At 43.6% G+C, this 17,147-nt stretch overlaps 1 protein-coding gene across 1 annotated transcript; it reads left to right on the top strand.

The window, feature by feature from the left end:
• The first annotated feature begins 6,193 nt into the window (after positions 1–6,193).
• ca12 (carbonic anhydrase XII) lies at positions 6,194–15,584 on the top strand. Its single transcript, XM_054619480.1, has 9 exons — positions 6,194–6,257; positions 6,544–6,570; positions 9,379–9,558; positions 10,733–10,875; positions 13,412–13,507; positions 13,586–13,649; positions 13,856–14,013; positions 14,111–14,241; positions 14,893–15,584. Exons 1-9 carry the CDS (start codon positions 6,194–6,196, stop codon positions 15,533–15,535), a joined length of 1,506 nt encoding a protein of 501 aa, XP_054475455.1. The 3' UTR covers positions 15,536–15,584.
• The last annotated feature ends 1,563 nt before the right edge of the window (positions 15,585–17,147 follow it).

Here is a 17,147-nt window from a genome sequence, read left to right as displayed (position 1 = left end):
AGGACAGAGGATGTGAGGGTGTAAGGACAGAGGAGGTGAGGGTGTAAGGACAGAGGATGTGAGGGTGTAAGGACAGAGGATGTGAGGGTCTAAGGACAGAGGATGTGAGGGTGTAAGGACAGAGGATGTGAGGGTGTAAGGACAGAGGATGTGAGGGTCTAAGGACAGAGGAGGTGAGGGTCTAAGGACAGAGGATGTGAGGGTGTAAGGACAGAGGATGTGAGGGTGTAAGGACAGAGGATGTGAGGGTCTAAGGACAGAGGAGGTGAGGGTGTAAGGACAGAGGATGTGAGGGTCTAAGGACAGAGGATGTGAGGGTCTAAGGACAGAGGATGTGAGGGTCTAAGGACAGAGGATGTGAGGGTGTAAGGACAGAGGATGTGAGGGTGTAAGGACAGAGGAGGTGAGGGTCTAAGGACAGAGGATGTGAGGGTCTAAGGACAGAGGATGTGAGGGTCTAAGGACAGAGGATGTGAGGGTCTAAGGACAGAGGATGTGAGGGTGTAAGGACAGAGGATGTGAGGGTGTAAGGACAGAGGATGTGAGGGTGTAAGGACAGAGGATGTGAGGGTGTAAGGACAGAGGATGTGAGGGTGTAAGGACAGAGGATGTGAGGGTGTAAGGACAGAGGATGTGAGGGTGTAAGGACAGAGGATGTGAGGGTCTAAGGACAGAGGATGTGAGGGTCTAAGGACAGAGGATGTGAGGGTCTAAGGACAGAGGATGTGAGGGTGTAAGGACAGAGGATGTGAGGGTGTAAGGACAGAGGATGTGAGGGTGTAAGGACAGAGGATGTGAGGGTGTAAGGACAGAGGATGTGAGGGTCTAAGGACAGAGGATGTGAGGGTGTAAGGACAGAGGATGTGAGGGTGTAAGGACAGAGGATGTGAGGGTCTAAGGACAGAGGATGTGAGGGTCTAAGGACAGAGGATGTGAGGGTGTAAGGACAGAGGATGTGAGGGTGTAAGGACAGAGGATGTGAGGGTCTAAGGACAGAGGAGGTGAGGGTCTAAGGACAGAGGATGTGAGGGTCTAAGGACAGAGGATGTGAGGGTCTAAGGACAGAGGATGTGAGGGTCTAAGGACAGAGGATGTGAGGGTGTAAGGACAGAGGATGTGAGGGTGTAAGGACAGAGGATGTGAGGGTCTAAGGACAGAGGATGTGAGGGTCTAAGGACAGAGGATGTGAGGGTCTAAGGACAGAGGAGGTGAGGGTCTAAGGACAGAGGATGTGAGGGTGTAAGGACAGAGGATGTGAGGGTCTAAGGACAGAGGATGTGAGGGTCTAAGGACAGAGGATGTGAGGGTCTAAGGACAGAGGATGTGAGGGTGTAAGGACAGAGGAGGTGAGGGTGTAAGGACAGAGGATGTGAGGGTGTAAGGACAGAGGATGTGAGGGTGTAAGGACAGAGGATGTGAGGGTCTAAGGACAGAGGATGTGAGGGTCTAAGGACAGAGGATGTGAGGGTGTAAGGACAGAGGAGGTGAGGGTGTAAGGACAGAGGAGGTGAGGGTGTAAGGACAGAGGATGTGAGGGTGTAAGGACAGAGGATGTGAGGGTCTAAGGACAGAGGATGTGAGGGTGTAAGGACAGAGGATGTGAGGGTGTAAGGACAGAGGATGTGAGGGTCTAAGGACAGAGGATGTGAGGGTGTAAGGACAGAGGATGTGAGGGTGTAAGGACAGAGGATGTGAGGGTGTAAGGACAGAGGATGTGAGGGTGTAAGGACAGAGGATGTGAGGGTGTAAGGACAGAGGAGGTGAGGGTGTAAGGACAGAGGATGTGAGGGTCTAAGGACAGAGGATGTGAGGGTGTAAGGACAGAGGATGTGAGGGTGTAAGGACAGAGGATGTGAGGGTCTAAGGACAGAGGATGTGAGGGTGTAAGGACAGAGGATGTGAGGGTGTAAGGACAGAGGATGTGAGGGTCTAAGGACAGAGGAGGTGAGGGTGTAAGGACAGAGGATGTGAGGGTCTAAGGACAGAGGATGTGAGGGTGTAAGGACAGAGGATGTGAGGGTCTAAGGACAGAGGATGTGAGGGTGTAAGGACAGAGGATGTGAGGGTCTAAGGACAGAGGATGTGAGGGTCTAAGGACAGAGGAGGTGAGGGTGTAAGGACAGAGGATGTGAGGGTCTAAGGACAGAGGAGGTGAGGGTGTAAGGACAGAGGATGTGAGGGTGTAAGGACAGAGGATGTGAGGGTGTAAGGACAGAGGATGTGAGGGTGTAAGGACAGAGGATGTGAGGGTGTAAGGACAGAGGAGGTGAGGGTCTAAGGACAGAGGATGTGAGGGTGTAAGGACAGAGGAGGTGAGGGTCTAAGGACAGAGGAGGTGAGGGTGTAAGGACAGAGGATGTGAGGGTAAGGACAGAGGATGTGAGGGTGTAAGGACAGAGGAGGTGAGGGTGTAAGGACAGAGGATGTGAGGGTGTAAGGACAGAGGATGTGAGGGTGTAAGGACAGAGGATGTGAGGGTGTAAGGACAGAGGAGGTGAGGGTCTAAGGACAGAGGATGTGAGGGTGTAAGGACAGAGGAGGTGAGGGTGTAAGGACAGAGGATGTGAGGGTCTAAGGACAGAGGAGGTGAGGGTGTAAGGACAGAGGATGTGAGGGTGTAAGGACAGAGGAGGTGAGGGTGTAAGGACAGAGGATGTGAGGGTGTAAGGACAGAGGAGGTGAGGGTCTAAGGACAGAGGAGGTGAGGGTCTAAGGACAGAGGATGTGAGGGTGTAAGGACAGAGGATGTGAGGGTGTAAGGACAGAGGATGTGAGGGTCTAAGGACAGAGGAGGTGAGGGTGTAAGGACAGAGGATGTGAGGGTGTAAGGACAGAGGAGGTGAGGGTGTAAGGACAGAGGATGTGAGGGTGTAAGGACAGAGGAGGTGAGGGTCTAAGGACAGAGGAGGTGAGGGTGTAAGGACAGAGGATGTGAGGGTGTAAGGACAGAGGATGTGAGGGTGTAAGGACAGAGGATGTGAGGGTGTAAGGACAGAGGATGTGAGGGTGTAAGGACAGAGGATGTGAGGGTGTAAGGACAGAGGATGTGAGGGTGTAAGGACAGAGGAGGTGAGGGTGTAAGGACAGAGGATGTGAGGGTCTAAGGACAGAGGATGTGAGGGTGTAAGGACAGAGGATGTGAGGGTGTAAGGACAGAGGATGTGAGGGTCTAAGGACAGAGGATGTGAGGGTGTAAGGACAGAGGAGGTGAGGGTGTAAGGACAGAGGAGGTGAGGGTGTAAGGACAGAGGATGTGAGGGTGTAAGGACAGAGGATGTGAGGGTGTAAGGACAGAGGATGTGAGGGTCTAAGGACAGAGGATGTGAGGGTCTAAGGACAGAGGATGTGAGGGTGTAAGGACAGAGGATGTGAGGGTCTAAGGACAGAGGAGGTGAGGGTGTAAGGACAGAGGATGTGAGGGTCTAAGGACAGAGGAGGTGAGGGTGTAAGGACAGAGGATGTGAGGGTCTAAGGACAGAGGATGTGAGGGTCTAAGGACAGAGGATGTGAGGGTCTAAGGACAGAGGATGTGAGGGTGTAAGGACAGAGGAGGTGAGGGTGTAAGGACAGAGGATGTGAGGGTCTAAGGACAGAGGATGTGAGGGTGTAAGGACAGAGGATGTGAGGGTCTAAGGACAGAGGATGTGAGGGTGTAAGGACAGAGGATGTGAGGGTGTAAGGACAGAGGATGTGAGGGTGTAAGGACAGAGGATGTGAGGGTGTAAGGACAGAGGATGTGAGGGTCTAAGGACAGAGGATGTGAGGGTGTAAGGACAGAGGATGTGAGGGTGTAAGGACAGAGGATGTGAGGGTCTAAGGACAGAGGATGTGAGGGTCTAAGGACAGAGGATGTGAGGGTGTAAGGACAGAGGATGTGAGGGTGTAAGGACAGAGGATGTGAGGGTGTAAGGACAGAGGATGTGAGGGTGTAAGGACAGAGGATGTGAGGGTGTAAGGACAGAGGATGTGAGGGTGTAAGGACAGAGGAGGTGAGGGTGTAAGGACAGAGGATGTGAGGGTGTAAGGACAGAGGATGTGAGGGTCTAAGGACAGAGGAGGTGAGGGTGTAAGGACAGAGGATGTGAGGGTCTAAGGACAGAGGATGTGAGGGTGTAAGGACAGAGGATGTGAGGGTCTAAGGACAGAGGAGGTGAGGGTCTAAGGACAGAGGATGTGAGGGTGTAAGGACAGAGGATGTGAGGGTGTAAGGACAGAGGATGTGAGGGTCTAAGGACAGAGGATGTGAGGGTGTAAGGACAGAGGATGTGAGGGTGTAAGGACAGAGGAGGTGAGGGTGTAAGGACAGAGGATGTGAGGGTGTAAGGACAGAGGATGTGAGGGTGTAAGGACAGAGGATGTGAGGGTGTAAGGACAGAGGATGTGAGGGTGTAAGGACAGAGGAGGTGAGGGTGTAAGGACAGAGGATGTGAGGGTGTAAGGACAGAGGATGTGAGGGTGTAAGGACAGAGGATGTGAGGGTGTAAGGACAGAGGAGGTGAGGGTGTAAGGACAGAGGATGTGAGGGTGTAAGGACAGAGGATGTGAGGGTGTAAGGACAGAGGAGGTGAGGGTGTAAGGACAGAGGATGTGAGGGTGTAAGGACAGAGGAGGTGAGGGTGTAAGGACAGAGGAGGTGAGGGTGTAAGGACAGAGGAGGTGAGGGTGTAAGGACAGAGGATGTGAGGGTGTAAGGACAGAGGATGTGAGGGTGTAAGGACAGAGGATGTGAGGGTCTAAGGACAGAGGAGGTGAGGGTGTAAGGACAGAGGAGGTGAGGGTGTAAGGACAGAGGATGTGAGGGTGTAAGGACAGAGGATGTGAGGTAAGGACAGAGGAGGTGAGGTGTAAGGACAGAGGATGTGAGGGCTCAAGGACAGAGGATGGGAGGGGTGTAAGGACAGAGGATGTGAGGGTGTAAGGACAGAGGAGGTGAGGTGTAAGGACAGAGGATGTGAGGGTCTAAGGACAGAGGATGTGAGGTGTAAGGACAGAGGATGTGAGGGTGTAAGGACAGAGGAGGTGAGGGTGTAAGGACAGAGGATGTGAGGGTCTAAGGACAGAGGATGTGAGGGTGTAAGGACAGAGGATGTGAGGGTGTAAGGACAGAGGATGTGAGGGTCTAAGGACAGAGGATGTGAGGGTGTAAGGACAGAGGATGTGAGGGTGTAAGGACAGAGACAGAGGGTGTAAGGACAGAGGATGTGAGGGTCTAAGGACAGAGGATGTCTCATGTGTACAGATTTAAAGCCCTCTGAGGCACATTTGTAATTTGTGATTCTGGGCTCTACAAAATAAACTGAATTGAATTGGGTGAACTTTACGAATGTCATATTGTATTTTGACAGCCAAGTTTTTTTTTTTTTTTTTTTTTTACCCAAAAAGAACCCCTAGTATTTCAACAGGGTTACACATTTCCACAGTGGCAGCACCACTAGGTTGCCTTTAGACCTGTTGTGCAGGTGCGTCTGGTAGAGCCCTCACACCCAGGGGGCGCCGTAGGGATAGGGGCCCATGATGGAGGGGCCCCATGAAAAGAATCTTTACAGGGCCTAACATATAATCAACATGTTTTACATGTCCTGGTAAAATTCCTTTATTTTTTTGATGCTTTTTTGACATACAGTGATTATGCATTTTAATGGTATTTTGACTATCATTACCATATTTGTGAAATGATGAGAATGGCCATTTTGTATTCTGATGACAGTTGACATGATTATAAGCTATTTTTTATGGGGAAGAACTGCAGAAAATAATTCCATGTGTGATTATATGTTAGTTAATAACTGTAGTGTCATTCTTTTTTCTGTATTATAATTTCATCATCATTAAAATGCATATCTCTGGGCCCCCTGTCATGGGGGCCCCTAGAATTCCGTCTCATGGGGCCCAAAACCCCCCTTTTCGGCGCCCCTGCTCACACCTGACCTGTGTTGACCTCCAGCAGGGTACAGGGTGCTTCTGCGTTCCCCGCATCTCTCCTCCGCCGTCGGCAGCTCCAGCCCTCAATGAGTGACTTCGCTTGGATGCGGTCTCCGCCGTTGAGTCGTCACTCTCCGCTGAGCCGATGACTCTGGAGGCTGGCTCTCTGTTGTTGATGCTATGACGCTATAAAAGCCGGTTTGAAGGCTGGCTCTCTGGTGCTCAAAGCTCCAGCTCTGCACCGGCTTGACATCAAGCTGCCTGGATCAAGATGCACTTTCTGAGCTTCACACCCATCGTTTCACTGCTGATGACTTTCCTGGCTGTGCTGCATGGTAAGATCTCTGATGCATGGAAACAGTAACCTGTGAAGATGTAAATACTTTGGATGCACTTTTAGAGATGTGTTAAGTAGAAAGAAGAAAATAGTTTGGCCATGAGCACTCCATCCACCTGCACATGCTCTTTCTGACACTTTAAAACTTTAAAGTCTTCCCAAAATGATTGTGATTCTATTCGTTTTTGTTTTATTTATAAAACATATATTATACTGCACCCTTTAAAATGTGTGTATATATATTTTAATTTACAGTAGGAGAAAAAATATATTTTTTCTTTCTGTTTCAGCTGCCAAATGGACATATGGTGGTAAGTCTTATAATATTTTCCTCACAATTTCCTCACTATATATTAAGGAAATCCTTGGAAAGTCGTCTGTGCATTGTTGCATTTGCATCCCAGTCCATGTGCACTTGTATCATACAAGAAATCCAAGCTCAAGACATAGAAGTAATGACACGGTAGTATGCTATCCTTAAACCAACATTAAGAATTGAGTGATATAATTAAATTTGATGCAACTCTCTGACAGTAAATACCTCAGAGTCAGAGAAGATGTTACTTTCCCCACAGCAGTGCTTTGAGCTGACAATGCCACATAGTAAAACAAAAGAGATCTATCAAATGCTTTCTGATCAAGAGGAAGAAAACCTCAGTGACCCATCTTTGACCTCCAAAGACGACCTGAAGTGACATCCTTTCTGTCACCTCATGTTACTGTAAGGTTAAGTACAGACTCTGCAACATTTCATAAGTGGCTAACTGTCTTTGTCTCATGCCTTAATGTCCATGGGCAACCATGACTATCGTTTCAATAAATCCATCAGAGCATGACCTCTTGTCATTGTGTCACTGCCTCCCCAAAGTCTGTTGCTCTCCAGGAATAAATGTGAAAACCAGTAAGTTAGCAGGTGAAGAAATTCAGTGCTTTCATCTTAACTAATTATTTGGACAGAGATTAAACACATTTTGACTTAAATCCTTTGTCAAATCTACTGTCCTTATTTTAAGATAACATTATAGTCTGCAAACTCTTTTACAGTTGCAGAAGGGATGGAAAAGAAAACAGCTACTTCTTTGCACAGTAATTTATGCTCAAATTATTATAGTTAGAGGAAAGTATACTTGTTTAATTCAGACATATGAGAGATGCTGATCCCCTCTGTTTTTAATCACAGCGTTGGCTTGGCATTAGTGGGAGCAAATGGCCCTTTATTGATTCTACGGACAGAGTTTTTCGTCTCCTTTTTGTGAAAATTTGGAAAAATAACAGAAAACCCACCTAAACAAGCAATAGAAAATTTGAATAGTAAATTTCAAATGTATGTGTCAGTACAGGGGGAATACCTTAACAATAAATACATTTCCCCACTGCGGGACTAATAAAGGATTATCTTATCTTATCTTATCTTATAATGTGACAAAATAAATGATGATTCACCCTGTGCTGTACTAGGCAAAAGTAATTTACACGTTAAACACTTGGATCCTTTTCAAAAATGAATACAGTGCATTATTCTTAGTAAAATAGAAAATCATCAACATTTAGAAACATCTGCAATTTGAATGAAAACATATAAACTAGAAGTCAAAGTGGAAAGGTTGGTGATGACGGATGAGGAAAGATGTATATATAAAAAAACTCTGGCCTTCTTTTGAAGAGCAGCATGGTGGATTTCAGCCTCGGTTACAGTCAAAACCTCAAGACGCCTAGTCATAGTAGTCAGAAGTCTTCAGGACTAGTTGCACTTTCTGTTGACGGGGGCACAGCTGAATCATACAATTTATCTCCACCTCAACACTCAGAAGACCAAACAGGGAACCGTAACATGGGTGTAAAATAAATGATGTTGATCTAACATTCCTTCTATATAAAAAGATCCAACATTTAAAAAAATACCCATAGTCACGTATGTTCTACCAAGGACCGCCAAGGGGCCACCAAAGGACACTGAAGGCCATTATTAAAAAGGCAGACTGAATCTAATTAGAGCAGCAAATGAAGTGGACTCTAAGTAATTATAGCCATAAGAGTTACTTTCTTCATTATAATCGGATGGGTCTGCCTAAATTGAACTTTGCTTCAAACAAGTATTCAGTGAGTTCACAGCTTAACTTGATGCCTTTTGGCACGTCTTGTACAATCAATCCACATTTGTCTCGGAACTGACAGTCGGGTTGGGGGCAGCCCTCATGCTGCATCATTCATATTTAACCACGGTCAGCTGGCATATGGTGAATGGTGCATTTTTGATGAATTTTGGATAGATAATGAATCAGTGGAAAATATGCAGAAGTGATGTGAGCTCTGGTACATTAAGTGTGTTTCGTGCCATCTTCTAGTCAGCTTCAGTTATGTTATTTCAGATTTGAAAGGGTCTATTCATTGCAAACTATTAGCCTCACTATAAACTGACACAATTTTTGAAAGCTTAGCAAACTTCAGTCAATACACTGAATGAAAATATCAGAAAAAAGAACTTAAGTTTTTCGCATCATTTCTCATCAACATCCTTTTCTGTCTTGCATTATATTCATGACCAGTGTGTATAATTGTCTCTGCAGACATGCCATTGAAAGACAGACCTCATGCAGCTGAGGTCACTTTGGAAACTGCATGACTCTATCTGCAAATGTGGCACTTTTCAGTGTCCTGTGCTTTATGGAAGCCTTTCATTTGGAGAGAGACAATGTTCTCACCGTCTCTCTCCAAAAACAACAGCCTGCTTCTCACTCTCACTTTTGTAGAAAGGGCCAAGAGCGAAGCCACAGGCTTTTCCCATGCCGCCTGGTGCATACATAATAATACTTCACTTCAATACAATTATTTAGTAGGACAAGGACAAGCCCTGGCCAACTTAAGAGCCACTCCCTATTCAACTTCACACTGGGGCATGCTTTGCACATTTGCTCTTTACAATAGAACAGTTTTAAATTTGAAAAGACATGCAATGTATCCCTACTAGTGTTCTGAGATGAAATACACTTTTTGGATGAAGGATTAGAATATCACTGTACAACATTTTAGAATAGGGAAATCACATTTTGGTTACATTAAGGTGCATATATCTCACATAGTGTTTTATTTGTAATAATTTAAAATTGATGCTGTTGCAGGGCCAGATGGACAACACTACTGGCCAAAGAAATATCCATACTGTGGTGGAGCTTTCCAGTCTCCAATAGACCTCAAGTCAGGGCTGCTAAGGTTTGACCCAACTTTACGCCCAATTGAGATTCAAAACTACAACCTGTCACCCAATGAGCAGCTAACACTTGGAAATAATGGACATTCTGGTGAGTATAAATCATCAGTGTTATCAACCAAATACATAATAAGGTGCAGTACGTCAAAATAAATATTAGAAACTAATCATCACATGTAACAAAACTATGTATTGACAATACAAATATTTAAGTTTAAGTGCACACTATGTTTTGTTTGTCTTTGGATCTAGAAATTCTTCATATGAAAGTGATGCTCTGGTCAATTTATTCATTTGAAATGTTCCTACATAAACGTGGAGGAGTCTGTTCTCGCTGTCAAGGCCTAATTTCTGGGTCAACCTAAAGAAAATGATAGGAGGATTTTCTTTCTACATCTGCCACAGTAATTTTCCATAACCACTCTCTTATTATCTAAGCTGCCCTTCCAAGCAAAGAAAGAGCTTCATGTTTTGTCTGGGAACATATGAACAGAGATTAGTCGTCCGTTCTGCCTCCACTGGGTCTGATATATCTTAACCACAGAAACCAGCTCTGGTTTAATGTACAATATCTATACATAACTTATAGCAATCAGAACATAGACACCTATGCCAATGTGCCACAGAGTAAATATATGGATGACTTTGGCAGATGAATGAAATTATTCAACCAACTTATAGTTTGATTAAAGAGTCTGTTTTGTTTGAAGAAAAGGAACAGTTTCAGTTGTTTGACCTGTGGCACTAAACAGTATGCTGCAGAACTGGTGTTGTTTGTTTCTTACATGCTACTTTTATGTAGCTGCATATGTGAAATGTCTGTGGTAAGTTCTGTAAAGCCAAACACGCATGTAATGTCTGCCCATCTGTTTGTGACCACTTAGTTGCTGTGATGCTGGTGTAAGTAAACTGTAGCGTGCAAAGACCACCAGACAAATGCTAATGTGTGCATGCCCTACAGGCCTCAACGCCACAGGCTGAAAGGCATCATAAGAGTGACGTGTGTCTGAAATAAGCTGACAGAGGTTTTTCACTTGTAAACATTCGTCACACACTGACGAGCATGTGTAAAGCGCCCTGTGTCACTGAACCATAGAATAAACGTAGCTACACAGCTTTTGTAAAAGGACAGCATGGAGCGAGCCACGATGACTCCCTGACTTTAGATCAAGTTGATGTGTCTTGATCCCCTGATGTTAACTGAAGATCCCCCCCTCCCCCCGCTCTGTCATGTGTGGTGGGGTGTCATGTCTCTTGATCCACAGTGCAAATATCACTGCCTTCTAAGATGCACATCTCCAGCCTGCCTCATCGTTACACTGCAGCTCAACTTCATTTGCACTGGGGCTCCTCCGGTAGACTTGCAGGCTCGGAACACACGGTGAACAGTAAGCAGTATGCAGCCGAGGTAAACGAAGCAAACAACACTTCTTACAAGTACATCTACTCTAGTACAATTTTGAGGTGCTTGTGGATTCCTTGAGTATACTTATACTACTCCACTATATTTGAGAGGCGAATACTGAACTTTTGACTCCACTACATTTATCAGACATTAATAGTTAATGTTACGTTGCATATTTTACATGTAAACGGTTTATACAATATGATGCATTATTATAGATTATACCATCTAATAATATAAGTAATAATATGTCATAACAGAGGCGCTTCATTGCAGCCCACTGCTCCTCCGGGATGGGTTAAATGCAGAGAAATAATTTCCCCATTGTGGGACTAATAAAGGCTTAATTATTATTATTAATTATTATATGGTATGATACATTGAATGGTACCATTTTGCGTGAGTACTTTTACTTTTGGTGCTTGAAGTACAATATTGCTAATAATAGTTGACCTACTGTACTTTTACTTATAATGGCGTACTTTACACTGTATTGTTCCGACATTTATTTAAGTAAAAGTTCTCAACATTTTGGTTAAAGGTCAATATATATGTTTTGTTATCAGCAATTGAACAGATTTTTTTACTTATCTGCAGCGTCAGATGGCAGCATCTCTGGCACCAGACTAATACCTTATGATTTAAAAGTGTGACATTTGATTGTCAGAGGAATGGAAGACACTGACTCTCTTCAAGGCTTACGGACGCAAAAGCTCTGACTCTGCAGATTACATATATTACTGTTCCAGTTACTTGACACTGTGGCAGACCTTGGGTTGACACCACTTGACAGTCTGAAATTGCTTATTGTGAATCTTATGTGATTGACTGTCAAGTACAATTGAATGCTTGTATAAAACACATTTTAATTGCAGTGACTCTGAAGTTTAAAAAATTATACAAGTTGTATGTCTTTAAAATCCAGACTTCTAAGATTATAAGGAGGGGACAGTTAAGGTCATAGTTGTTTAAAAAAGAAAATAAATCATACCTATAAAATTACCATATTTCATCACTTAGTTGCGCATGCTAGAAGGCAAAGACATAATTCCAGTCAGCCTCAGTATGACAGCGTGTCTTATTTCTGCAGGGTTTAAAGAGATTAGAGTACCAGACTATTATATGCTTTGGTTTTCAACCACTTCTGGGAATGAGTGGCTGTCTGTGCTATTTAATGTGTCAAGCCCTGTAAGCAGTTTTCACACTCCAGTTTGCTCTATTGACTTTGGAACTCAGTAAAGCAGACAATAAAGTTTAAACGTAAAAACGAGTTAAACGAGTCTCTTTCATGATTAACCAAAATAAAAGACTTTAGATGATTTTGAGTCATTTGAATTACAGTGGGTAGAAGCAGAAATGGTTACAACCTGTGTGCTTTTATGTGACCATGCCCCAGCGGCAGGCATCACAGCCACATGTAAGGTGCTGTGGTTTGACCTGAAGTTGGACATGTTGAGAACATGCATCTTTTCAAGTCTCTCCAGACTCAAGAACCACAGTTACTTGATGACGTGTTGTTTGTAGGGATGGAATGATGGAAAATTTTACATTTCCCAGAAAAAGTGCCATGTCCACCATTTTTCCCCAAGACAGAAAAAAGTCTGTGAATACAATTTTGTCATATTTGACCATAATGACAAAAACTTGCCTTTGTGTTGCACTTGATTCACATTACAATCCTGTCACCAAAACAACTGACAGTCTTGTATTTATTTATGTGCTGATAGACCACCTGCTCCTGTGTGCTTTTGTCATAGATGTTCCACCACTATTACATCCCCTGAACGTCACCTGCTAATTACAATCCAATCCGAAACATCTACCGTACATGGAACACGTCTGATAATTAGTGAACACTGTTGGCTGCAAATTTGTTTTCATAAAAATAAAATCTAAAAGGATTCTAAGAAGGTGCGATGGCATGAAGATGTAATGTGTGATCTCCTCTGTGTGCAAATTAGTTTAAAGAATAAAAACTGCTGTAAGATAGGTCATCATTATTATTCTTACCCACTTAAATCTTAATGTGCAAGTGCCATGGGTCTTATTTATAATACTTTTTATTTTTTTCATTTTCTTTTATTTTTATCTTGTCTTTCTTCTACTATGTCTCTTGTGTGCACTTTAACTCTATGCTGCTGTAAGCCTGCAAATTCCCTGCTGCGGGACTAATAAAGGATTATCTTATCTGTGTCAAGGGCACGTTTACCCCCCATATACTTTAAACTTGCTATCAATAGTATTTTAACCAAATATCCTTTTATATGTAAACCAATATATAACGGAGCTCACGCTCAGTCTAACTCACTGTATCCATGGCAACATTATACTTCTAGTCTCTTGTAAAAGTTGATCTGTTTTGCGATTTTGCTTTTCTTATTCACTTTTATTTCTTATTCACTTTTCTAAAGTCACAAATGAAAACGCAGAATAATCACACTGAGGTTTTGCCTACTCGCAACTACATGCAACATTTGTAGATTGCATTATTTGTTACTGCTTCCACAGGGTCTTGACTCATTTCTCTTTTCTGTCACAGATGCATGTTGTACACTTCAATTCAGACAAGTATCCCTCTATATCCGTGGCTGTAGACAAATCTGACGGCCTGGCTGTGCTGGGTGTCCTGATTGAGGTGAGACGTTAAGGGAGAGGGATGGGGATGCGTGAATCTCTTGTGGAGCAAAACCATCTAACTATGTTTGTCATACAGATTGGAGAGTTTAATCCGGCTTTTGAAAAGTTTCTGAGGTTCATCAACGGTATCAAATACAAGGGTAAGTCTAAAGTGATGACTTTCTTTCGTAGTTTTGAGTTGATTAGTGAACAATATCAGCTCCCTTGGTGATGCACAGTCATTTTTTTTCCCGGTTTTACGATCAGAATCTTCAAAGTCTTCATCAGTTCATTCATGTGGCCATTCTGGATTTTACTCTGACGTAAAAAGTTGTTGAATGGTTACAAATGACTTCTCTTCTGGCAGATCAGAAAGTGCAGGTGCCCGGATTCAACATCAGAGAACTGCTGCCTGCACGTCTGGATGAGTATTACCGCTACGACGGCTCACTGACGACTCCTCCCTGCTATCCCAGTGTCCTGTGGACAGTGTTCAGGAATCATGTCACAATATCTCGCAAACAGGTGCTCCTAAATAGTTTTTTCAGACATTTTCATACAGGTTTATTGTTTTAACCTTAATTGGTGTATAACATGTTTGTGTTTTGTTGTATCTGCTTAGTTTCTGGCCATGGCATCATCCCTCTACTCTACTGATGCCCAAGACTTAGCTCCCGTGTCTCTGAATGGCAACTACAGGAGATTGCAACCAGCTGACAGCCGAGTTGTGCTGGTGTCTTTTAAGGAGGGTAAGTATGGTCTTCGAAATGCTTGCTTTATTGTTTGAGCAGTAATGCAAAGGTCACATAAATGACATAGCCACTGCACTGCTTTAAGATTTCCAAAAGGACAGGTTTGAACGATGTATGTGCATTTTTTCCAGGTCTGTCACACTTGTTTGCTTTCACCTGCTTGTGGTTGGGCTTTCATGCTGATGTCTTACCTAACCTTCTTTAAAGTTGATTGACTTTGATGAGCTTGTTCAAAAGTAGGCCATCTTTTAAGACACAACAAATCAACTGTCTCCTGTCACCTACTGAAAAAGTCTGCAGCCCTTAAATTATTCTTTAAAGTCTTACTTTTATGTGGTTGACTGGTTTACCACAATGTATGGTATTTAACTCCATATAGTGTGGTATGATCGTGCATGTTTTCCTCATTTTCAAAGCTTCCTGCTCGGCTCTATGCTTTTCTAATGGCATATGTGTTTTGAAATGGCAGTGTGGAATCCTCTTCTTTTAGCTTTGATGAGCGGCATTCAGCAGGCGATTGTTGTGCTTTTAGCTTAGCACTACAGGCAGTGCTGTTGCATGCTGGCTGTGAAGATCCAAACTCCTTCCAAGAAATATCCCACAGGCTGGGATGTTTAACAAGCTTTGATTGGCTGTGTGTCGATGCAGGCAGAGGACTGCAAGGTACTCTTACAGTCACATCTCCACTTGTGAGGAAGGGAATTGTTCAGCAGCTGCTGGTTGGTGACCTAGCAGACCTGGCTGATGAAGGACTCTATCAGCTCCTACCAAGTGGCTCAGAGAAGCTCCATGGCAAGAAGAAAGACCTCAAGAACCAGGAGAGTGAGGCTCCGGCCAAGTCCAAACAACAAACACTGAATTCATCCCTTTGGAAGAAGAGCCAGACCGACCGCTCCGTGGGAAAGTTAGGGCTGGCTGAAGACGCACTGTGCTTTGTCTCGCTAGAGCAGAGAGTTAGCAATCAGCAAATACAGGCTCATGCTGGAGACCAGCTGGTTCAGGCGGTCAGAGATGCAGCTTTCCCTGAGCTCAACCTCAGGAGCTACCTGGACTGTAAGTCGGACTTAGCCCTCCCCACTATCAGACACATTCTCCACAGACGGCCGACAGACGAAGCCTATGAGTTAGAACACTCCCTGAAAATAGCCTTCAATAAAAGAAAGACTTCCCCAGCAATCAAGCAAAGTGTGCCAGTGACAAAGTATGGCGGTTTCTCCACTGCTACTGTTCCCAGGAAACCACACAGCCAGGGTTATCCACATCCTTGGCTTTTGCCGATGGAGTGGGAAGACTAGAGAGATTCCTGACATAGTTGCGACTCACATTATGTCACTTTCTGTAGCAGTCATCAGTTGTGTCTTCCTAAATGAGAGACTCATTTGCAAGCCACACTCTGCATTTCTTATTTAATGTATTTTTTAAGTATGAGCACATAATGATTATATGATTTCAAACAGAAATAGTAGTATGAGTTAATTTACTTATTGTTTTGCAAACATACGCCTATTCATAACCAGTCATCACCAGTGACTGTGATCGGTGCTGTAAACAGATTCTCAAACGTTAAGCCAATCTCAAATTGTAGATTTTTGTCATGAAAATCTGCAAAAATGAGAAGCATAAACATTCTCACATTCAGCTATAGGTCTGTCCATATAATTTTGCCATGCCATGAAGTGCTTTAAAATAAACTGCTAAAACGCACGTACACATTCCATGCTTTAAAATCTATATGCATCAAGCTACATATAGTACATAACTTTGATAGTGTTATACTGTATGACAAGGACATTTCTATAGTATGGTAATTGTGGAGCTAGACTAGTAATTACTGTCTTGCACAATATAGAGATTCAGCTCCAGTTAAAGAATTTGCAAGAGCATAAGTGCTTTACATAACATCCCTGTCTTCTGTTACCATTTGTATTTTTGTTCAAAATGCCACTTGCAACCAGGAATGAAACAGCTACTGTACATAGGGAACTATTTCAATAAAAACATTTAACATGAAGCGTTACATGGCAAATTTCTTCCCTGATGTATTTGCGCTTTTCACTGTGAACTTGCATTTAGATTATAGTCTAGGCTGGAGTCTATTTCAGCATACACTGTGCAAAACTGTGCCTGGAAATTAAAACAGTATCAAAGTCTTTATACATGTTCAGTCATATATGTAAATACAATAAGATTCTGAGAGGCAGAAATCCGAGAAGGGATTGTATTTGCTTTAACCAAGTTTTAAACTAGAGACCATATTCGATGGGATCACATTAGCCACAACGTCAAATCTGGCCAGGGGCGTAAAGTGTGGGGGCCAATGGTGGCTTCCCCACTTGATCGGACAACCTTCATTTTCACTACACATCTGTTAAGTATCTTGGGGTGGATGTATACTGGTTTTATCACCGACATCGTTGTTATTGTGACCTTCATTTTGATCTCAACTTCACATCTGTGACGTCTCGTGACTGCACCTGCCACAGTTGGGACGCTATTTCGTTCACAAAAACACACACAGGGACTAATAAGGTGAAACCAGTACCAGCGTCTATGTTCCTGCTGGTAACGACTGATGCACAGTTTACATTCTGTCCTTTGTAGCCTGTGTGGAAGAAACGAGGCAAATGTACATTGTTGTTTCTTTTAAAGAAGCTGTCTACGTCCAGGACCCTGGTGCAGTTTAGAAGAAATTACTCAACTGTAATCTGAGGTGTAAAGCAAGCATTTGTGAATCAGAATGGAAGACTCCATATGGCACAGTCTGGAATAAATTACATTAAAATGATAAATTCTTTGTTTTATCTTTAACACTTAAACTCTTTTTCCTCAGATGGTACCATATCTGAGGTGTCTAAGGTGTCTTTGAATTTCATTTTCACCTTCTTTTCTCTCTTTTTCTCTGTTACT

The sequence above is a fragment of the Anoplopoma fimbria genome, chromosome 19, assembly GCF_027596085.1.
Source record: "Anoplopoma fimbria isolate UVic2021 breed Golden Eagle Sablefish chromosome 19, Afim_UVic_2022, whole genome shotgun sequence".
Lineage (NCBI taxonomy): Eukaryota > Metazoa > Chordata > Actinopteri > Perciformes > Anoplopomatidae > Anoplopoma > Anoplopoma fimbria.
The sequence above is the reverse complement of the archived record's forward strand: the minus strand, read 5'-3'. Positions and strand labels throughout refer to the sequence as shown.